Source organism: Fistularia commersonii, chromosome 2 (assembly GCF_037954325.1).
Source record: "Fistularia commersonii isolate RoL2024-O1a breed Wild chromosome 2, RoL_Fcom_v1.0, whole genome shotgun sequence".
Lineage (NCBI taxonomy): Eukaryota > Metazoa > Chordata > Actinopteri > Syngnathiformes > Fistulariidae > Fistularia > Fistularia commersonii.
The window spans coordinates 1,392,576-1,415,994 of record NC_141285.1 but is presented as its reverse complement, the minus strand read 5'-3'; the positions used below and the strand labels follow the sequence as shown (position 1 = coordinate 1,415,994).

Below are 23,419 nucleotides of genomic sequence, written 5' to 3'. Positions count from 1 at the left end.
GTCTGTCATGTTGTCGGTGTCAAACGCTCGTCCTCGTAACTCAGATCCGGACTCGTATCACAAAGCAAAACAAATCGACCGAAAATCGGGAATCGGATGCAGTCGTAAGTCAAGGCGGAGCCTCAACCCCAAAAAATGAAACCGAAGAGACACTTGATTATCCGTCAACGGCGGTTAATAAAAAATGCTGCCCCTGTTCCCTTGACCCCGTTTTTAAATGTGATCCTCAGGCGTTCAATGAAGTATTAATCACGGGGCCGAAGTCGGCGGCGAGCCGGCAACGCAAGATGTGCTGGATCCTGCCGCCGCTCAATAAATGACCGATGTTGTCACCTTGAATTTAATAAAGCAGACACCCGTTACGCTTGATCCGTTGTTCAGTCGTTACTCAGGGGGCCGTATTTGGTTCAAAAACAGAGATTCAGCGCAAGATAGTTGGAAAAGTTACCGCTCCTCATTTGATCCGTCGAATCTCCTCAAGGTTCTGCTTCCCTTTGAGGTTCCGCTCGGCAAACCCGTATGTTTCGATGCGTTTTCGGTCGAGGAAGACCATTTTGAAGGCGCGTAAACTTTGCCCTCGCACATTTTTACCTTCAAACAACCTGCATGACTTCCTTCTAGAAGTGGAAGACCTCGCGGTGTCCTAAACAGAACGCTTTTACTTCAACGTCAAGGTATCGGTTCGGTACCACAGTAGAGATTGTCGCCTAAGGAGTTCAGTATCTCCTTGTTTTTCACAGGGGTTACGTTCCAAAAAGAACCGGTGATCAGCAAAATCTGTGAAGTAGAAACCTTTTTTTTCTTTACAATTACTATACAATTAAATACTCTATTATACATTGAAAAGAAAGAACAAACCATTTTACAGGCTCAATCATTTGTTCCACAAATAAAAGTACTGTACTTTAGAAAGGTTTTTTTCAACAAATAACTTCTGTACTGTACTGTCAAATAATAATTTTAATCACCAATGTGAACAGAAGGCGTCAAATAGCGGAGATTAGCTACGCCCACCGCGACCCGAGTCATTGGATTAAACGGGAGAAAATTAAAAATGATTATGAAAAAAATGGCGGACAGTCGCAACCCTTTTTGCATCCTTATTAAAACTTCTTGCTGCTGTCGTCCTTATGTTTTTTTCTTCCTTCTTTACGGAACGGAAGATTCATTCATTCCGTAATGCCGACCTACAGCCGCATAGCTTTTAGCTTCCCTTAGCATGTCCAGAAGTTTAACTCTATCTAACATAGATAGCATCTTTGTCGCTCCAGAGCGTTTTGTCAACATTATGGGTTTTAGAGAAACTGGAAATCGCAAGAGAATTTGCACGTACGTCATGTAAACTTGTCAAGCTGTTTTACATACGTGTACATATTAAACTGCGACGTTATTGACGCACAGGTAGAGAAGAAGCGGAGTGACTTTTTAGCCAATCAGAATGCAGAACTCGATGCACCATGCAAATCCGTGAAGTAGCGAAACCGTGAAAAGTAAACCGCGTTATAGCGAGCGATCGCTGTATTCGCGCATGTCGGAGCTAAATAGCAAAATAAAGAAATAGAATAACGGCAGAAATAGAAGCCAATAGAGCAGGCGTTTGGGCTGTTCTTTAAACGGATCTTCAACCGCAAAAATGTATCCGATCACCCCCTCATCCTGCGGGTCCCGTAAGATCCGTCAACGGCTCGATTCAAAACCCCGACAAGATCAACGGCCTCCTCGTCCCGGCCGAAGCCTGCCGAGCCTCCGCGGGGGTCACGAGTTCCTTCTTCTCCGAGGAGAGGATTCGATCCTTACATAATTCCGATCGGACTTAGTGACTGCATGTGTTCTCAGGTGACAGAAACACACTCAGACAGTCTGCAGTTCTGTCTACCTCATGCGCTCTTGACTATAAATCCATGGGGTAAATGGAGGACATAAATTCCACAGAGGGCTTCAGATGGCCGGGGAAACATGTATCACTGAATTTCCATGAATATATGAAAGGAATCAAACACTACATTTCAATATTTTGACTGTTTCGAAAGACTAAAAACAGATGCGGGAGTAAGTTGAGATACTGCAGGTTGATATCTCAAGTTTGAGGCAACCTTGTTTCTAATTGCAAACACATTGGTTGACGTGAAAGATATTTTAATGGAACGAATGGAAACATGTCGTATGTTTTGGCAGGTGCAGCGGTAGCGTCAACGGGTACTGCTGTGCCTACGTTTTTTTGTTTATTTTTTTGTTTTACACGCATTAGTACCACCCGGAGCGTACAGAAAGACGAAAAACGTCTCTTTCATCGCTGCCTCGGGGTCGTGACCTTCAGACCGATCAAATGCAGGATACGTAAGAAAACGTAGACTCCTAAAATGCTATCGGTCCAATTTACCGAGCCATTTATTTAGTCGCTAAATGTATAATAACCCGACCGATGAATGAAGTAGCTTCGATTTGGTCAAATGAGTCATTTCGGATGGAAAACCATTTTCTTTTACAAACAAATCCTCTTTTTTTCTTACCTTTATTTCTTCGAAGACCTTAATTATCTCTCAACCGGCTTTCCCGAACCGTCTGAGCTCCATACGGGTTCTGCCGCAGGAACACCTGGCAACTCGCTGACTCGACTAGTTGGCTCCCGGTTTCCCGGTGGTCAAAACCATTACGGCTCATTATAACGTCCGTCAGCGGCGTGCCGAACGCAGGTGTTAGCAAGCCAGAGCGGAGGTAGTAAATGTTCGGCGGGGGGGATCCGACGCCTCGGTTCTGGATGGCGTCGGTTGAGGCATGCAATGCCCGGCGGGTCAAGATGACGTTCGCCGCGCTAATCGTCATAAGTCAGCCTTACAGTCGAGGATCGGGGCTGATTTTACCCATGTAAAAAAAAAAAAAAAAAACTTGTCGTCGCTTTTTGGATTGACATCGGTGGAACCCGGTATAACGTTTAGGAAGAGGCTGCGTTTACAATTTGTTCAAAAAAAATAAAATAAAATTAAGACCCAGCTCAGCCGGAGCTCCATCATGCACTCTGGAGGATGAAGGCAATATTTTACGCTTGTAGATATGATATATTCCTGCAGTTGGGACTCACCACGCCTCCCTGCAGATGGTAGTCTCATCCAAACAAACCTCGGGGCAAACTAGATCACCGGCTTTCTGGAAAGATGATCCTTTCGTTTCAAAAGAAGAGAAAACCGGATACGGTGACTCAGTCGCTTGCAATCACGGCTCTCAGATGTAAAACCGCGAAGTGGCGATCAATTATTGTACCGAACAAGTCCGATCGGGCTGCGGATCTTCTTTAAAACCTCTTTATTTGGGTAAAGTCGTCTCCTCCTGGGATGTGGTTGTCGGGGTCGTCCGTCTTTAGCGGAGACGTCGGCTTCTGTTCAGATAATATAGTGTCGAATTAATATCTATATCTTAAAATCAAACTTTTTTTTTTTTCCTTCCCCGGTTAAGAAGATTCTTTTTGAATGGGTTGGAAATCGCAAGTCAAATAAAGTGCGATGAAACTCGGCGACCCAAAATACACGCCGTAATGCTAATTTTGTAAGTATTTTGTAAAGGTTGTAAGTACTCGCCGCAAAAACTCAAATGACCTCATAATTTTTTGATAATAATAATAATAATGATAGTAATAATAATTCAATCATTTTTTTTGGGCTGCTGCCTTTTTTTTTATAATTTTTTTTTTTTTTTTTATATTATAAATAAATCATTATAAACAAAAATTTTGGCAACAATTGCCAGTAGTTTTTTCTTTTTTTTTAATATTTGAATTTTCCATCAATTATTCAGTCACTGTGTTGGTAAATGTGAAAATGATCGGTAAAAAAGAACAAGATAGCAAAATTAGAACAAGATAGAAAATTAAATGCAAATTAATTATCGGTCAAGTCGAGTCCCGTCCTGAAAGATCAGGTAATTACATGTATCAATTTGCATATATTTGGTATTCAGATGTTTATTTTTGATAATCTATACATATCTTTAAAATTGAAAACATAAATATGAATGAATTAAATTACACTGATTTTTTTTTTTTTTTTTTTTTTTTCAAGATTTTTTTTTTATGAAAGTGCTGGACAAAAACAACTAGGTAATAGTAGGACACTTAAAGACTGTCTTGCCCCGTTTCCAGTGAACCTGCTGCATATTTTGATACCGTTGGGATTCATTAAAACACCATCAAATCTATGAGCTTATCAATCTTTTGGAAACTTTTTATTCCCCTCAAAGTTGCAGACATTCCACAGGCAAAGAATTGTAATATTGTTATATTTTTTTGCAGTTAGCACGCTGGAGGCCGTTGTATCTTTGTTCCTTTAAAAAAAAAAAATTAAAAGTTGGACAGATGTTTTATTATTCCTGAAGCACGGAAAAGATCGTGGTCATTTTTACGGATTTCCATTTTGTTTGTTAACAACTGAGTGGGAAATGCATTTTTTTTGCAGAGGTGTCCACATCAGCATAACAGTTGTAATGGTAACAGTGTTAATGTAATGTAAAATAAATGCAACTGCTCCTTAATGTTAAATAACTCTGAATTTATGACTCACTCACATCCAAAACGTTATATATGCATTTGCATAGATGTAAAAAAAAATGTTTACTAGTTGCTCTTTTACAGCATGAATCATTTTATATTGTCAGCTGAAGAAACCCATGTTGTTCCATCAATCAATGATCAATCGTTTAAGTTAATAAAGAAAAATATCATTTTACTTCAATGTCAATTTGTTAATTTGTCAATTAGGCTAATTTTGCTATACTTCGCTCCGCGTTGGGTGTGAAAATGCCGATTTAGATTTTACTCTTTGACAACCGACACAAAACGACAAACCGCTTTTTCTCCTTTTAGCACAAACTTGTTTTCTCAACTTTCTTGAAAGGGATCATTTTTTTTTAATTTCTAAATTCCACTTGTCGATCTAATGGCGGGACGCCGTCACCTGGTGGGTCATGTGATCGGCATGAATTGCGGGAAATGTCATTTACGGTCAATGCAAGTGTTTGATTTGTTTATTTTAAGAATAAGAAAATGTATTTATTCCGAAGGACATTGTTGTGCCAGAGTTTCAAGTAAAACATAACAACAATAAATAATAGTAGGAAATTGTATAAAAAGTAAAAAAAAAAAAAAAAAAGACATTAAGGCGTTGAAGATATTCTTGCGGGCCGCAGAAAATGACCTGGCGGGCCACGTTTGGCCCGCGGACCGCGAGTTTGACTCGTGCTTCAGAGCATGAAGGGCGCCTTGTGTCCTTAGATACAAAATACTTGCTAGCATTAGCACAAATACTGTGCATGTATAAGTACCTCATCCAAACACAAGGCTACCGTTTTACTCGATGAAGGGCAATACGTTCCGGGGGTATTTTCATACGATGGCATTTCAATGACGTCGAAAAGCTAAGCGTATCTCCCGGCCTGGAGCGAATCACGGAGATCCTCCGCAGACGGCCTTATCGGGCTGAATCTGAACTCCCGAGGGGCCGGCGGCGATTCAGATAACGCGGAATTCAATACCTCGTATATCGACGTCAGATCTTCCCGTGGCTACCTGCTTCTGAATTCAGCCGGCGTCCGTCCCGCGGCCTCGTGCAAGGTTAAACTGGATTTCTGCTGCCATAAAGTCTGAGCCGCATCCATTCCTACGTTGGAATTTTAAGGTATTGCAAGAAGGCAGCGCCACAAAGAAAATCATTATGCCTCTGTTTCTGCCTCTCACCCTGGATCACTACCACATGAGCACGGCCTCACACTCGCCGGCTGTGTTTTCACACACACACACACACACACACACACACACACACCCTGGGGGGCTCCCTGCCCTCCATTGGCCTGCACAGGTCTGATCAAAAGGTGCAGCGACGTCGCCATGACTGATCTATTTCCCGTCCTCCCAAGGGCGTAAGAGGAAAAAAAAAAAAGAAAACGATATATATTTCTATTAGCCGTCACTTTGTTGCGTCGCCCTGCTCGCAGAACAGAGTCCTTATGTTGTTGACCTCGGCCGAAGAAGTATTTTCAGAGCAGATGGCGGCCTCGGCTCCGGGCGAGCAGGTTTTTTTTTTGGGGGGGGGGGGATGGAGGCGGGAGAAATGAAAACTATTTACGCCAGTTGGAAAAGAAAGCTAAAAAAGCTTTGCCCAAAGTGGAAAATTAACAGTGTGTTATTTCAAAATGCGAGCATAATTCAGCACCGGAGGGGAGGACGGGGGGGCAAAGACAGCAATGATGTCATGTTGGAGGCGGTGGAAGAGACTCGTGGGTGTAACTTAGCTGATATTAGACACCGTGCTGTGCTGGGCAAGTGGTGGATTTAATTGGCGAGATAGTTTCGAGGCGCCCCGACTGGATACGTGGATGCGAGTGTGTTTTGTTTTTTTTTAAGAAAATAAAAAAATGATATACACTCACATATCTGTATAAATGTAGAATGTGTCCTTTTTGTTCTCCTATTCCATTCAGACCAACATAAAAAGCCACAGACACATACTCATATAAATATGTATACATATACACGTATATTTATACACTGCTCAAAAAAATAAAGGGAACACTTAAAAAACACATCCTAGATCTAAATGAATGAAATATTCTTATGAAATACTTTGCTCTTTACACAGTTGAATGTGCCGACAACAAAATCACACCAAAATGATCAATGGAAATCAATTGTATCAACCCATGGAGGTCTGGATTAGGAATCACACTCCAAATGAAAGTGTAAAAACAAACTCCAGGCTGATCCAACTTTGATGTAATGTCCTTAAAACAAGTCCAAATGAATGTGTGTTGCTTCCTGAGTGGACACTATGATTTCACACAAGTGTGACTGACTTGGAGTTACATTGTGTTGTTCAAGTGTTCCCTTTGTTTTTTTGAGCAGTATATATATGTTTGTATGTTTGTATATATGTGAATATGTGGTTAACATATGTATTTATTTTTGATGGGTACCTGACCCGAATGCAAAGACTCTGAGGAGGTAAAGCATTTTAAGGGTTTTATTGCAAAGGAAGTGAACGGATGACTGTGCTGGATCCAGGTTGCCTCTGGGGTCACGTCACAGGAGTCTCAGGAACTGGAAACTTTTGAGGAAAGGGGATTTGAGTTGCAGAAGTCTCAGGAAGTAGGAACTTGTGAGAAAAGGCAGTCGGAGTCTTGGGAGTCTCAGGAACTAGGAACTTGCGGGAAAAGGGATTCATAGTCCCGGGAGTCTCAGGAACTTGCTAGGAAAGGCATTCGGAGTCGCGGAAGTCTCAGTAACGAGGAGCTTGCGAGGAAAGGCATTTGGAGTTACGGGAGTCCCAGGAACTTGTGAGGAAAGGCATTCGGAGTTACAGGAGTCCCAGGAACTTGCGAGGAAAGGCATTCGGAGTTGCGGGAGTCCCAGGAACTTGGCAGGAAAGGCAGTCGTAGTCCCGGGAGTTTCAGGAACTTGCGAGGAAAGGCATTCGGAGTTGCGGAAGCCCCAGGAACTTGCGAAGAAAGGCATTTGGAGTCGCGGCGGTCTCCGGAACTTGCAAGAAAAGGCATTCGGAGTCCTGGGAGTCTGAGGAACTGGCAAGAAAAAGCATTCGTAGTCCCGGGAGTCTCAGGATCTTGCTAGTAAAGGCATTTGGAGTTGCGGGAGTCTCTGGAACCAGGAACTTGCGAGGAAAGGTGAGGTGTAGAATTCTGTAACATGGAACTTGCGAGGAAACCCGTGACACGTAAATTGCTGGACTTGGGGACAAAAGGGAGATAGTGGATCTTACTGTGGAGACGAAGATCCACCAGGAAGGGATGAATGGAATCCGGGAGAGGGGTCGGTATGGAGGTACCCACTCTAGACAACAATCTGGCACCAAAGGATTGGCAGCAGGCTCCTCTTAAGGAGCTCTGCACTGCAAACCTGGTAGAGTCCACCTTCCTGCTCGGCTGCTGCTTGACGAGGCTCTCTGGTGAAGAACCGCAAAGACCGATAACCCCAGATCCAAACAGAAATCTTCTTGTCGTGGCAACTGGACTTGACTTTCCTCACTTGAAGATGCATCACCCCTCATCTCAGGATTGTCTGTTGCCAGGACAAGAAGATTTCCACAAGAATTCACCATGACCTTGGTGATTGAGAACCTCCGCAGACTTGTCACCAGGTCCTTGTGATGAGGACCAATTATGATTTGTGATTGTTACTCCTCTCCTGGTGTCAAAAATCCACGGACAGCGACAAACTTTTCATCAAAACCTCGCTCACCGTCACGTGACTCCAATGAGAAACCCTTGATTGGACCTCGTTCATTCGCGCAAGATGATGTACAGCAACCTAATATAAATAAGCTACTGGTGAATTTGTCCTGCTGGTAAATGGTAAATGCCGACTCCTTAGAGAGGAAAGACCGCGGCGGGACTTCCCGGTGGTTTCACGGCGGGTTCCCTCGCGATATCTACATGTTTAGAAAGCGGCCCCCGAATCTGGTCGTTTAATTGAAAAACTTGGCTTTTTCTGGAGGAATGTGAGCGAGCGCAGAGGAGGGATCTCCCCCTGATGCCTGCCAGCAGATGTCTTTCATCAGACATTAACTTTCCCTTCATTAATCATTTTCGCCGATCTCAAAGCCTCTCATTAGGCTAACAAGCCGAGCGCCGAGGTGACGCCCTCAGGACTCTTGGGGACGAGCGGAGCGACTGGCCTTTCTGAGTCATTTTTCACACACTGATCTTTTCCATTAATTCAGAGGATGTAGATCTTAATCCTGAAATCACTTTTTTTTTTTTTTTTTTTGCCCCCCAATGAGAATCCATAATACAACAAAAAAAAAAATTATTAACCCTTCCGTCCATCCGTCTTCCAAAGCTTATCCAGAGGGTCCCAGCGGCAGCAGCCGGACATATAACACAATTATAAAATAATCCAAAAATAAAAAAGTTGTTTACACATGCCAGAAAAAAAATGATTTTTTTCTTTTTTTTTTTTTTTATTTAGAATTTTCCTATTTTATTTTTGAATTCAATTTTTACATCTAATTCCTCCCCGGGGTTGAATAAAATCTATCGATCTGTAGATCGTAGCACTGATATGAAACGTTATTAGCATCTTTTATTTTTTAAATTTTTTTTTTATTTAGATTTTCCAATTTTATTTTTGAATTAAATTTTTACATCTAATTCCTCCCCGGGGTTGAATAAAATCTATCGATCTGTAGATTTTAGCACTGATATGAAACGTAAAACAACCCTGTCTTGTAGCATCTTTTATTTTTTTTAATTTTTTTTTTTTTAGAATTTTCCAATTTTATTTTTGAATTAAATTTTTACATCTAATTCCTCCCGGGGGTTGAATAAAATCGATCGATCTGTAGATCGTAGCACTGATATGAAACGTAAAACAACCCTGTCTTGTAGCATCTTTTATTTTTTCACCCCTTGTCTATCAATATTTCCTTATAATTACAACCTTATTGTTAAAGTGATCAATATTTATATGTTTGTTGAAGGTAACATTGAAGAAGCGCTGCAGGAGGGCCTGAACCGTCCCGCTCGGTCGTTTTTCCAGACATTTCCAAGCCCGCCTTTGTCGCCTTTCAGTCGTGTTTCCCGGCCTTATTGTGGATTCGCTGCGCGGCCGAGGAGATCGATCGATTCCCGTTGTCACGGGTTCGCCAGCGAAGGAGAGTTAAATGGATGGAAATCCGTGTCCGGGCTGCAAGAGGTAGAATTTCCTCTTCATCTCACCGAACAACTGGCTCACCCGTTTGATTTTTCTTCCTTTTTTTTGTGTGGGTACTTCAACGCCCCATAGCTCGGACACTAGCGATTAGCATTTATCCGCTATCTACGCCGCTTATCCTGCAGCGGGGGGTTCGAGAAGCAAAACAACGATGTCACAGCTGTTATTTAAAAAATGTTCTTCCATTCATGATCTGAAAGCAACCAAACTCCTCACAGAAAAGCCTCCCCGTTGGAATGGAATCAGGAAACTGCGCCCAAAGCGTGATTTTTCAAAATTCAAAAAAATGGTACCGCGTGTTTGCGTGCGCGACTTAAGCCTGCATTAATTACGTTTGGGGAGCGGAGGTTGTTTTTGGGAGCGGCGATCAGAAATTTTGGACATCATGGGAACCGGCTGTTTTGAGTCGACGGCGGATCCGGCGTGCTAACAAATAAAATCCAAACAATCAAGCGTCCATAATGAGGACACGGGCGGAGTCCTTCCAGCATGACTGCTGATTAGCGGAGAGCCGAGTGGACTGAACGCGTGCTTTCGCTATCTTCAATCAATCATTCCTGCGTACGCTTTCCCCAGGCGTGTACGTGCACGCCTGTTTTGGACATTAGCATGTGAGGTTGGGTAATGCTATCTATGGGGTCGTAAGAACCCGTGAGCGATCCTGGACGGTCCTTCCCTGCACCGCCGACGGGAAGCGCTTCCAGCCGACGGTTCTTCGCCGCCCCGGCGCAGAATCCAACGCTTCAGTCGCTCCTTTGCGCCCGCGGCCGTCAGACCGGAGAATAGCATTAGATGCTAACTTGCCGTTCATGTCATGCCTTCGCTCCGCTGTGTTTTTTTTTTTTATTCTTGTTGGTCCCGACCACATTTTTGTTTGTTTAATTTGATTCTTGTCACTCTGTTTAGTTTCGGTTGTCCATTTTCACCCTTGCTGTCTTTTTCTTATCTCCATTCTCTTGTCCATCGTTATCCTTTGTTTGCACTTTTTTTTTTTCTTTTGCACTACTGCTGTTTTGCATCGGCACAAAGAAAACCCTCCTGCTGCTCTTGTACCATATATACCATTATGGGATGACTTTTGCACCTTTTGCACTAAACTGTACTCTGCTGCGACTCTCTATATTCAAATGACACATTTTTCACTTCGGTCTTCGTGCCGTCGAATGTGTCATCTTTTCACCTCACCAGCGATTTGTATCTGCATGCACTTTATATTTTATGCCAGGGATCCCCAACCCTGCGGATCATTTGGTACCGGCCTGCAAAGAAAATTTCTCCAAATTATTGCTTTTCTTTTTCCTTCTGGATTTTATTTTGCAAAACGACTGTTTCCGCCTTCGCCTGACCGCCGCTCTTCGCTATGTCGCGCCGGCTACCACAAGCTAGCGCTTGACAATAATGAGCCAGAAACAAAATTGAACCCCCGCGCTTTAAAAAGGTTTCATGCATAAAATTGACCTCTGGTACAAAGAAGACTGAGGAGCGCTGCTCTACACCTTTAGAGTTTGTTTGTTTACTGTTTAATGTAATAGTGCACTTTATTATTGTTAGACATTAGAAACGTCTTCTCCATTCCGCTGTCGATTCTCCAGTTTCACGCGCAGAAATGTACAACAAAAGCTGATTTTTACGTGAAAACACAGGCGATTCGCTCTGCCGGAACTCCGGTGATGAAGAAGAAAAGATACAACCCTCATTTGCTCCTTTTCAACGTCATTTCCATGCGTGAGTCTGCTTTCATAAACGCGGCAGATATACAGCTTGTTTTGTTTTTGCTGGAGGATTCTCTGTAAACAACCAATCACGGGTCATTTGTTATGATCCAAAACAGCACTTTGAAGATTTCCCGCCCTGTTGAGACGCATTTTGTAATAACGGTGCATTTTGTAATAAACGTCCAAAATGTAATAACTTTTTCATTTCATTTTGTAATAAACTGCCGCATTTTGTAATAAACTGCCCCAACGCATTTTGTTATAAATGTTGCCGCATTATGTAATAAGTTATTACATTTTGAGAAGATTATTACAAAATGCACTTGCAACTTTTTTATTCTCTAGGAAATGTAATAACATGGAATTTATAGAATATTCTCTGTTAATGCAACCTTTGAATAGTGTACTGATAGTAATTGCTAAGTACTGCTACTAGGCTAATACAGTGATGCTAATAATAGGCCTAGGTTTTACAAATACTTTAAAGTAAAATAAAATACAATGAACAAACAAATAAACTATGCTTTAGAATTGTTATTACATAATAATAACATGGAATTTATAGAATATTCTCTGTTAATGCAACCTTTGAATAGTGTACTGATAGTAATTGCTAAGTACTGCTACTAGGCTAATACAGTGATGCTAATAATAGGCCTAGCTTTTACAAATACTTTAGAGTAAAATAAAATACAATTAACAAACTTATGCTTTCGAATTGTTATTACATAATGCACTATGTTATTACATTTCCTAGAAAATAAAAAAGTTGCAAGTGCATTTTGTAATAATCTTCTCAATATGGAATAACTTATTACATAATGCGGCAAAATTTATTACAAAATGCATTGGGGCAGTTTATTACAAAATGCGGCTTTATTACAAAATGAAATGAAAAAGTTATTACATTTTGGACGTTTATTACCAAATGCACTGTTATTACAAAATGCGTCACAACAAACCCCGAGTGGAGTTTCAACACCGTCAAGCACATCGGTTGGAAAAAACATCAAACGCGAAGCTTCTTGCGCTCCAGACTTCCTTCAGAAAGTCAGTTATTTCAGCGCTTGGCGTCCAGCGGCCGCTCAGGCGCTCGTGTCGGTCCGGCGGGAGGCGGGGCCTGGAAAAGCGGGCGGCGAGCGGTCGTCCAATCCGGCGGCGGATGCAGCCGCCGCTTGGCTTCCCGTCTTCTCCCCCCTCCTCCCTCCCAGTCTGCTGGAAAGAGAAGACAATGCACAGCCGGGGGGCTTGTCTCCTCTCCCCGCTTGTAACAGCCTTCAAAGACCAGCTCCAGATTGTTACCAGAGTTTGCTTCTGGTTGCCATGGCAGGTCCAAGCAGGGATTTGCACAGTACCGTTTCAAAAAAAAAAAGGGGGATGCACAAAGATTAAACGGTATTAAAAACACGGGTGTTTTCACGCCACCTTTCAGAACGCAGCTTGGGTTGCGTTCGCGTCCGATGGTGTTTGGTTTTATCCTCCGTCATGCATTTTTCCTTGTTTTCATTCTCCTCATTTTCTTCTTTCTTTGTGAAAAGACCTTTAAGATCCATCCGGATGCCCTTGAGGTGTTTCTGGTATGGATGTCGTGCCCGGCTGGACTTTGTACCCACGCTATCGACGAGGGGTGTAAATCAGAGCCATCATGACGATTCGATCGATTTGATTTCTCAAGGCAGCGATTCGATCGATTCGATTCTTTTTTCGATACTTAAAAATGCCCCACAATTCGATTCAATATGATTTTTTTTAACTACGATATGATTTTTTAATAAGATTTTTTTTTCACTATTTCAAATTTTGAATAAATCAACGGAAGCTGTCATATCATATATTTTATTTCAGAAAGATATATTGAAGAGCCTTTCTTTAGCCCTACATGAAAGAGAACTTAACAATATCAGTGCAATGGCCACAAAAGTGCAAACAAAATAAATATAAAAAATAAAACATAGGCCTATGCTTCCTTTACTATAAAATATAAATAAAATACTCCACAGTCAGTGCAATGAGCCAGAATGTGCACTAGCAGTAAAAAGTAGGCCTATACCTCCTTCAATATAAAATAAAAATGCATATGTTCTGTAGATATACTTAAGGGGTGTAACAAAAAAATGACTGATATGTTTTTGGCCCTTTTCGAACTGCTCGGTAACTTTTGTGGGAAAGATGTACCCAGCTGGGCTTTTTCTGAACATTCACCTTCAACAACAGCTCGCCGTCTTTTCGGGCGAGCCGACAAATTAGAAGTGTTGCCACAGTAGCGAACTTCAATTCCACATTCTTTCCATATCGCCACATCCTTTACCAATTCTTTCCCGTTTTTGCGGAAGCCGAAATACTTCCACACGAACGATTTTAAACCTACAGGAGTGCGTAAGTCGGCGTCCTTCTCAGCCATATCAATGTCCGCCTCCCGCCTCTTGTGGACGTGTCGACGCATCGGATCGTCAGCTGTCGGATCGATATATCGATACATATCGATTTTTTTTTTTACACCGCCACTTTCCTATCCTTTCAAACATCCCGTCTGGGTTGTTGATGAACCGTGCTGCGACATTTTGAAACTCCAAATTCTCCAAACATTGGAAAGACCTTCTCGGCGCTCAAGGTCCAACCGACCAACCGACCAACCGACTGCAAGGGGTTTGGACTTCGGGAGGACGTTTACATCCAAGCGTATCTCGCTAAACCATTCATTGAGATGAATCTTATTTATCCTTAAGGTACAAAGACATTTTTCTGGTTTGGCGACCTGAGCTTTTTCTGCTTTTTCACGCTCACTGGTGTAAAATCCACGCTAGCTTAACATAACGCGGACTCTTTCCAGGCCCCACATCAAGAACCATAGTGATGTATAGTAATAACGACATTTATATTGTGATATCATTGTTGTACATGCTATAAAATGTGTTTAACCCTCGTGCGATATTAACATTGTGTTTACTCCCCTTGTCTGACGGGTCAAAAATGACCCATTGGACAATCTTTGTACCCTAGTGGTTTACAGCCCACATGGAAACATAAACAAAAAGAAGTATCACTTTTTCTAAAAATGGGGTCTCATTAGGAAAAGTCAAATTTCAAGTTGGAAAAAAATAGGTTCAGGTGTTTTTTCTACAGCTAAACATGGTAGTGGGTCACTTTTGACCCGCAAGACAACACAAGGGTTAACGACCTAAATGACTTTGCGTGTACATACGTAACGGACGCGAATATCCACTTCTAACCGGCGCCCGGGTTAAAAGAGCGGCGCTGAAGCGTTGACGAGATTTCCTCCTCGTTTTACCGTCGCTCGTTCTTCTTCTCCATCCATGTCACTGACTCCCGTGTTCTTCTCTACCTGGATTTATGTGTTTCAGCGAACTGCATCCCCCAGTGCCAAAATGGAGGAATGTGCCTGAGGCCTCAGCTTTGCGTTTGCAAACCCGGCTCTAGCGGGAAGGCGTGCGAACACAAGACGGTACCGACGCACCCCTTCCCGGCGCTGCCCGGTACCGGAACCAGCGGCGGCCACACCAACGGGCTCGGCAACGGCCACAACACGGTCCCCCAGAGACCCATACCTCAGCAGGTGCCTCCCGGCGGCTACGACCTGGCGATGCCGCCGGCCGCTAACGTGGGCCAGATGAAGCTAACGCTCAAAGCGGCGCCGCAGCTTGTGCGACCACATTACATCCAGCAGCACATCCAACAACAGTAAGTCGGTTCAAGATCCTACTTTTCATTGACTTCAGGAAAATTCGGGCATGTAAGCCGCTGTTTTAGTCCACGCGCGTTGAGAACTTTTACAACCGTGCGGGTAATTTATGGATTTTTATATACCGTCACAGCGGACAAATGAAAGCGTTTCGGCAAACCATTGATGCGGCTTTCCGTTTGAAAGCCATCAGTCCGGCTGTTGAAGGAAATTAGGCCGTTGCAAAAAAAGTATTTGTTTTTTGTACCGGTAGTTGAAGACGTTACAGTCATTTATTTAAAGTTTTCCAAAAAAATCTTCCCTGTAACATCTTGCTGCGTTAATATTTCATGTTTCCACAGGGAAAAGTGCAGCTTATTTATGTACAATTTCTTTTTTCTTTTAAAAACAAGTAGGTATACTAATTTTTTGTAATTTTTTTTGTAATTTTTTTTACTATATATATATACATATATATATATATATATAGTTTTTTTACTATATATTTTTACTATTTACTACTATTTTACTATTATATTTTTTACTACTATTTTTTACTATTTTTTTTACTATATATATATAGTAAAAAAAATTACAGTAGAGTCAAAACGCAAGGATTTGTTTTTTACACGAGCACTATTTTGGAGTTACGATGTGTGTTGCGATTCTATTAAATTACGGGCGGATTGCGCTAGCAGCAGTGTTGTGAGTGAGTGCGTATTGTACGCGCTTATAATTGGTCTATATTCATGCAAATATTAACAATTTAGGAAAAGGAAAGGTAAAATAGCTCGGCACAAATGGCCGATATGTATGCAAATAGTGTACGGTAGAAACGGTATTTCGGTTAACAATGACGACGGACCCCTTGGGTTGAACGCCGTCGCTGGAGCTTAGCGTAGCTTCAAGCTACTTCCATCAGTTGAAGTTTGGATCGCACCAACAGAATTCCATCTGACGTTGAATTCTAATGTTTTGAAATGGAAGGAGTGAGGAGATGAATGTTTGCTGACAAACAAATACACCGCAAATATATCACAACAACAAGTGATTTAAGCTATAGCTGCGCAAAATGCTACAACAGCTATTTTGCATTTTGGGCGGCGCCGGCTTATTCTGAACCGCAACCTCCAGCGCAGTCCTAGAAGACGGTACAAGTCACTACAAAGATGTTCTGAGCGAGGAAAATGCTGGGACTGCCGCAAAACAGATGCCAATAAATCCCTAATACACGCAGTCCAGTTTGAAGCCGTAAAAGACCAGCTCCAGCCAGACGGGCATCGGTATGCCACGACTGCAGCTGCAGGAATGAAAGACTTCCTAAGGGTTTTGTGGACTGATTGGGGTTGTTTGAAGTCTGAGTTTCCTCTTGTGAAAGCCTGGTGAACCCAGGAGTTTAACCTCTGTCTTACTTCATGATCGTCTCCGGCATGTTAACAACGTCCCGTTCAGAACAACCTATTCCAGCACCGATTGATCGATTGATATGTGAGTACAGTAAACCCTTGTTTTTCGTGGGTTTACGTTCCAAAAAGAACCCGTAATAAGCAAAATCCATGAAGTAGAAACGTTCATTTTTTTTTTACAATTATCATACAATTAAATACTCTATTATACATTGAAAAGAAAGAACAAACCATTTTACAGGATCAATCATTTGTTTCACAAATAAAAGTACTGTACTTTAGAAAGGTGTTTTTCAACAAATAACTTCTGTACTGTACTGTCAAATAATAATTTTAATCATCAATGTGAACAGAAGGCTTCAAATGGCGGAGATTAGCTCCGCCCACCGCGACCCGAAAAATTGGATTAAACGGGAGAAAATTAAAAATGATTATGAAAAAACAGTTGCAACCCTTTTTGCATCCTTATTAAAACTTATCGCTGCTGTCGTCCTTATGTTTTTTTCTTCATTCTTTATGGAACGAACGGAAGATTCATTAATGTCGTAATGCCGACCTACAGCCGCATAGCTTTTAGCATGTTAGCATCCCTTAGCATGTCCAGAAGTTTAACTCTATCTGCCATAGATAGCATCTTCCGCTGCCTTTTGGGCCCTGCAAGGTGCTTTTGTCGCTCCAGAGCGTTTTGTCAACATTATGGGTTTTAGAGAAACTGGAAATCGCAAGAGAATTTGCACGTACGTCATGTAAATTTGTCAAGCTGTTTTACGTACGTGTACATATTAAACTGCGACGTTATTGACGCACAGGTAGAGAAGAAGAGGAGTGACTTTTTAGCCAATCAGAATGCAGAACACGATGCACCATGCAAATCCAGGAAGTAGCGAAAACATGAAAAGTAAACCACATTATAGCGAGGGATCACTGTATGTATATGTATAGATATAAATACATGTTTTTTTAATGGAGACCATCAGTTCAGCCAATAGCATCGGTGCGAAACCTTTTTGCGAGCGTGTCCTGGATTTAAAATTATTTTAACTCATATTTTAACGGGTCAAATCCAGAGCACAATAACTCGAGCAGAGCAAAACAAAAATTCACTCCCCGACGCCAGCAAGTTTTAAAGAGGCCCTCCAGCCAGTTTGAATGCTAAAACAGCCCGTCCAGAAGGGTTGAATCAAGTGCAGCTGGACTTGTGGGAGACTTTTGGAGACCTTATAATTCAAAAAGCTTCTCCGGGTCTGACCAAAGTCCGTATAAACCAAATGGTCACGGCCACTGTGACGTCAACCGGCGGTTTATTGACTCCCGTTTTCAAGCTATGAATTCAGCATTTTCCATCTTGATTTTTCTGCCACCGGAGACATACTTAGCAGAGACATCCTTTTTATAGTCAACAAACGACACCCTAAAGCCTCAGGCTGCAGGGTGTCATCAAATCAAATGGTTAAATCAGCAGAACATTAATGTAACATTTACACAGCCGAGGTTTTAAACTGGTTTTTTAAGATAAAGATATTGACGACTGTTCAAAGTAGAAGTGAAATGGTTCAAATCATCCAGAGCTGCTGTTAAAAGTCCCGTTTTTTTTTTTTGTTGTTGTTTGTTGTCCCTGAATAAATATTTACCATTCAAAGGAAAACCAAGAGTTCAGAAAAGTTACAAGTCGAAGGTGAGACCGATCACTTTTTTTGGTCGGAACCGCTGAAAATCTCGAGAAGCCAAAACTGTCAGGTTCAACGCTCTGCTCATGTGATCAGCAGAGTAGAAGCCTAGTTGCTGATCTATCAGCCATTGATTGTGATAAATGATGACCTCGATTTATCAACTCAGTGGGATATGAACGGTTTTTCATCCAGAGTAAATGTAAGGAGTGCGGCAGTGGTGAGCTAAAGCCATTGCTAATCAGCATTTCCTGTTTTTTCTCGGCGCTAATGCATCGCCATGCCAAAGTGAGCGTGTCGCCTGGAGGTACCTTGCAGCACTTGTATGTTCTGGACCCATTCTAAAGTTGTCCTAAAACGTCCTCCGCTATGTCTTTTGTGGACCGTGGATGTCGGAGTGCGGCACCGGGGAGGTATAGAATGTCCAGGTAGTTCTTGGAGCTAAAGCATCAGAACTCGCATGCCACACTGAACGTGTCGCCTGGAGGTGCCTTGTAGCACTTGTATGTTCTGGAACCACTCTAAAAGGGGGGGTTCAGATATGTCTTTTGTGGATTTACGGTCATCTAGGTCCTGATAAGTTCAGAGGGGATGACTAAGAGTTGAGTTTCGGGCTTGGATTAGGACTCTGGTAAATGTGGCCTTTCCGTTAGTACTGGTGCCAAAACTAAAAAAGGGGGGGCTAGGTCAAGGGGTTGTACTCGCCATCCCAAAAAGGCGATCCTCAAAATTATTTATCTGAAGAAACAGTATGAGTTCGGGCACTGGAAATTGGTGCCAAATACTCGTCGTCTTGGGTGTGCTTTCCAACGACGCCGCTCCCGAGCTTGTCTGACTTTTCGTCGTAGAGTTAGGTAGCCTAAGGGTTAGCGTTAAGGCTGGAGCTCGGCTTCGGGTTGGGAACGTCTGGGAGTGCCTAGTAGCACTCGTGGCTAAAAGGGGGTCATCCGAAAATGTCCTCAAATATGTCCTTTGTGGATTCGCAGTCCTCCAGGTCATGGTAAGTTCAGAGGGGACGGATCAGGAGCAGATGGGCCGGATTTTTAAAGATGTTTAGACTGAGGTGACTGACGGGGATCAGTTGCAACACTCGCTGTGTTGTTTCATGCGTAACTGCATTCCATGATGTCACAGATGATGACACTATTTCTTCCAGCCATTCGTTCATACTTCGAATTCTTTTCCCATATTGAGTAAAAACAAACAAACAATCTCCGCATTCTCGCTATCGTGACGGCTATTTTTGGCTCCGCCGCTAACAACTGAAGGAACAACTCTTCTTCTGCCAGGAGCACATCTTGGATATTTTCTTTTTTTTCCATCAGTTTGTTTTAATCTGAGAAGATCAACCCCAAGTTGCTCCCGACGGCCCGATCGGCGCAGATCCGCCGCCATCGGAGTGTGTGAACGGGGAGAACGCTATCTCGTACTTGAGCACACAAGAGGCCCTTTTTTTTCGGCGAGTTATTCCTCACGAAGAATCAAAAAAAGGCAGAATGAGTAAGAAAGCCATCTAGTTGGTGTGGAGCTCGAAGGGCGTGGGTCTACTTCTATTCCTCAGTGGGATCGAACCAAACAAAGCGCTGTTTGTTTCACCTTATCGTGGCCGATGGATGAATGAATAACTGCGTTTTTGAGCACGGGGGGTGAATGTGGCCGGGACGAGGAGGCTGCTGCCGACTCAAGAAGGTCTTTGTGTGGAACCTGAATTGATCTTTTTCTTCCCTTGTAAAGAGGTTTCTGCTTGTATTTTCTCCCCTGATACCGATAAGCTAGCAAGCATAGCCCCTCCCCGTCACCCACCCGCTCCTTTTTAGGGCATGTTTTTGGCAAGGAACTCATTAGACGGTGAGGAAAATGGGATTCGATCACCGAAAATAGCAATGCAATAAATTAGGAGTACTCTGGTGGTCGGTGCAAGAAGGTCCCTGGTTCATATTTTCCGAGGTTCATAGGAGACCCGAAGTTGACCAGATGTGTGGATGGTTGTACCTCCATATGACGAGCCAACGCTTGGTCGGCGTGCCGTGAATTTTTTTCGCCGTCATCCGGGTGAATTCTTGTCGCAACCGGACTTGAATTTCTTCACCTGAAGATGTTTCTCCAAGTCCAGTTGCCACAACAAGAAGATGACGAGAGGACAAACGCTTGTTTGGCTCTATCAAGGTTTGAAGACGACGTTTCAAACCCCTCATGGATTTTTCAATTTTGGGTCTCCAAATGATCTTCAGCAGGATTTTGACCATCACCAAACAAGAAGGGGCTCAGAGCTGATCCCTGATGAAGCCTCACCTCCACCTTGAACTTCTCTGTTAACCCTACAGCACACCTCACCTCTGCCTACAGCGAGCATACATGTCCTGCACCTTCTTCTTCTTCTTCTTCTTTCGGCTTTTCCCGTCAGGTGTCGCCACAGCGAGTCAACTTTCTCCATCTCACCCTATTCTCTGGATTCTCCTCTCTCACACCAACTACCTTCATATCTTCTCTCACAACGTCCATAAATCTTCTCTTTGGTCTTCCTCCAGACCTCTTGCCTGGCAGCTCCAATTCCAGCATCCGTCTACCAATATATTCTCTATCCCTCCTCTGTCCATGACCCAACCATCTCAGTCTGGCTTCTCTGACCTTCTCCCCAAAACATCTAACATGTGCTGTTCCTCTGATAGATTCATTCCTGATCCTCTCCATCCTGGTCACTCCCAAAGAGAACCTCAACATCTTCATCTCTGCGACCTCTAGTTCTGCCTGCTGTCTTTTGGTCATTGGAACAGTTTCTAGTCCAAACATCATGGCTGGTCTCACCACTGTCTTGTACACCTTTCCTTTTATTCTGGCTGAAAGTCTTCTATCTCTTGGTACCCCTGACACTTTTCTCCACCCATTCCAACCTGCTTGGACCGTCTCTTCACCTCTTTTCCACACTCTCCTATGCGCTGGACTGTTGACCCTAAGTACCTGAAACCCTCCAGCTTCTTGATCTTTTCTTCTTGATCTTGATTTTTAGTGAATTAATCGGTTAAATTTCTCCCGGTGCCGAGATTCCAGCGACTCCTGCTGCGGTTTATTACTCTGCATGTCGCTGCAGCAGATGACTGGAGAATGCAGAATGGCATCAGACGGCAAAAATGGCCTTTTCGGTTCCAGTCGGGGAGCGTCGGGACTCTGAACCCCAAAGCTTTTCAGCCGCGCGCCGACGGTAACGCTATCTTCGAACAATTTCGAAAGTAATAATGAATTATTTTTATGTGCTGTGTTTTACATGCCCTCTGTTAAACGTCAGAGGGTTTATTATGCGCCGCAACCCGTAATTGCTACCAGATCCGTGTCCTCGAAAGCTGCTCTCAATTTGCAGGAGAGATTTGTCTTTTTTAAAAGCGGCCATTCTCATTGGTTAGCGCAACCAGGCAGTTTTGGCATCTGATAAAATACAGGGCGGCCGTGGCCGGGTAACTGACTTCTTATCGGACCGGCGGCTCGATGAAGGCGAGAGGGAAGTCTTTCCGGCGGGGAGGGGAAAAAAAAAAAGAGAAAGAAACGGTGCCAGACTCGGTATATCTTTAACAGACCGATGGTAAATAAACGGTTATCTTTTCGCCGTCCGCCGCGAGGATCTCGCCGAGGTATCGTTTGATCGGGCGTTCAGTATCCGATCGCAACTTCCCCTCCTCTCTGGGCAGGACAGAGTTAAGGAAAACCTCCAGAAGGAATTATCAGAATTCCAGATCAGCAGACTCCCAAAGCACCGATTCTCATTTTGGCCCCCGTGTCCTCATTAAACAGGCATTTCAATGACAGGGGGCGGGAAGGAGGCGGCGGCGGCGGCGGGGGATCAATTTTCATTTCCGTATTAATTTGGTTTAAGGCCAAAAAGTGGCATCTGCGAATCGTCCGTGACGAAGCGGCTGGAGACACGATGTTAAAAACATATAAAAACATATAAAAACCAGGTAAACGACTGGTTCTTTATTAAGTCTTATTTTTACACCAATGCGTTCTTTTGCTTTTTATTAATTCGACCCGGCGTGACTTTTTCTCGCCGCCTCTTTTGCATTTTTCTTTCCCCCGATGATGCATAACTTCTTAAATCTCTTTTAACGCAACGTATTTAATTCTGTCTTCCGTTTTCACAAAGCGCCGTATAAATTCGATTTTATTGCGGTCGTATTATTTCAACGGTTGGAAAACGTAATGAATAAATATTAAGTCGTTTATATTACGCTTTTTATCAAGGTGGGAAGAAGACATCCTGCAGGAATGAAAACATTTTTGTTGTGGCGGAGAGACAAAAGTCGGCCGCTATAAACGCCTTTTCGACAATCATTACCTCCATAATATTGATGAGTGTTGCTGTTTTTAAATAAATACACATTTTGTCCAATTAAATGCACATAATAGTGAAAATAATCCATCATTTCCTGCTATTTATTTTGCAAAGTTGACTTAAACCGCCAACATTTTTGACAATCATCATCAGTTATTTTTCTATGAATGCAATTATTATTATTGTAATTTTGCATGAAAAACAACATTTTAGTAATTTCATATTACTGTTCCTTGTTAATCAACCCAGGTTTAAAAGAATAATAATGCGTTTTCTAAAGGACTTAATCTTAGAAAGTGATCACAAATACTGTTTCATTTTCCTTTTAAAAACATTGCGGATAATTAATCCATTATAACATCAGTGAATTGCTATCAGTATGTTTTTATTGACATTGAGTATTTGTTCAAGTTTAACTTACGCAGTGTATTAGCATCGTCGGTGCATTTTTACCATTTTTAAAATGCTTTTTTTTTTTTTTTTTTTTTTTTTTTTGTAAATGCACGGTTAATTCCAAACTAGTCAACACAAAATGTTTGAAAACAAAACAATAAGTTAACCAGTGGTTGGAAAAGCCAGCGGGTTGTTTGGACATTTATTCCATTAGCATTACTAGCAACTTCAGATTAGCTTTCCGGCTAGTTTTCCAATTTCTTCAACCCTCTTTCCGGCCGCGCGATGTTTGCCGACCCTTTTCTTTAAGATAAATTAACTATGAAATAATGTCAAATGATTTGTATCCGAGGTGTGTGTGTGTGTGTGTGTGTGTGTGTGTGTGTGTGTGGAATTTGTACCGGGAAAAAGCCATTCTGCGGTGATGAATCACGCACCATGTGGTCAATACCAGAAGGGACAAGAGACAAAGAAGAAGAAATGATTAGAAGATAGGGCCGGGACAAATATCTCGGGGAAATGTTGT

The 23,419-nt window shown here is 42.6% G+C and overlaps 1 protein-coding gene across 5 annotated transcripts in view; it reads left to right on the top strand.

The window, feature by feature from the left end:
• Positions 1–23,419, top strand: part of ltbp1 (latent transforming growth factor beta binding protein 1) — a 189,434-nt gene that overhangs the window by 18,880 nt on the left and 147,135 nt on the right. For all 5 annotated transcript variants that reach the window (XM_086164018.1, XM_086163999.1, XM_086163991.1 and 2 more), the window contains exon 3: positions 14,787–15,123. In XM_086164018.1, the coding sequence (XP_086020144.1) occupies positions 14,787–15,123 (337 nt within the window). The remainder of the gene's footprint in view (positions 1–14,786; positions 15,124–23,419) is intronic.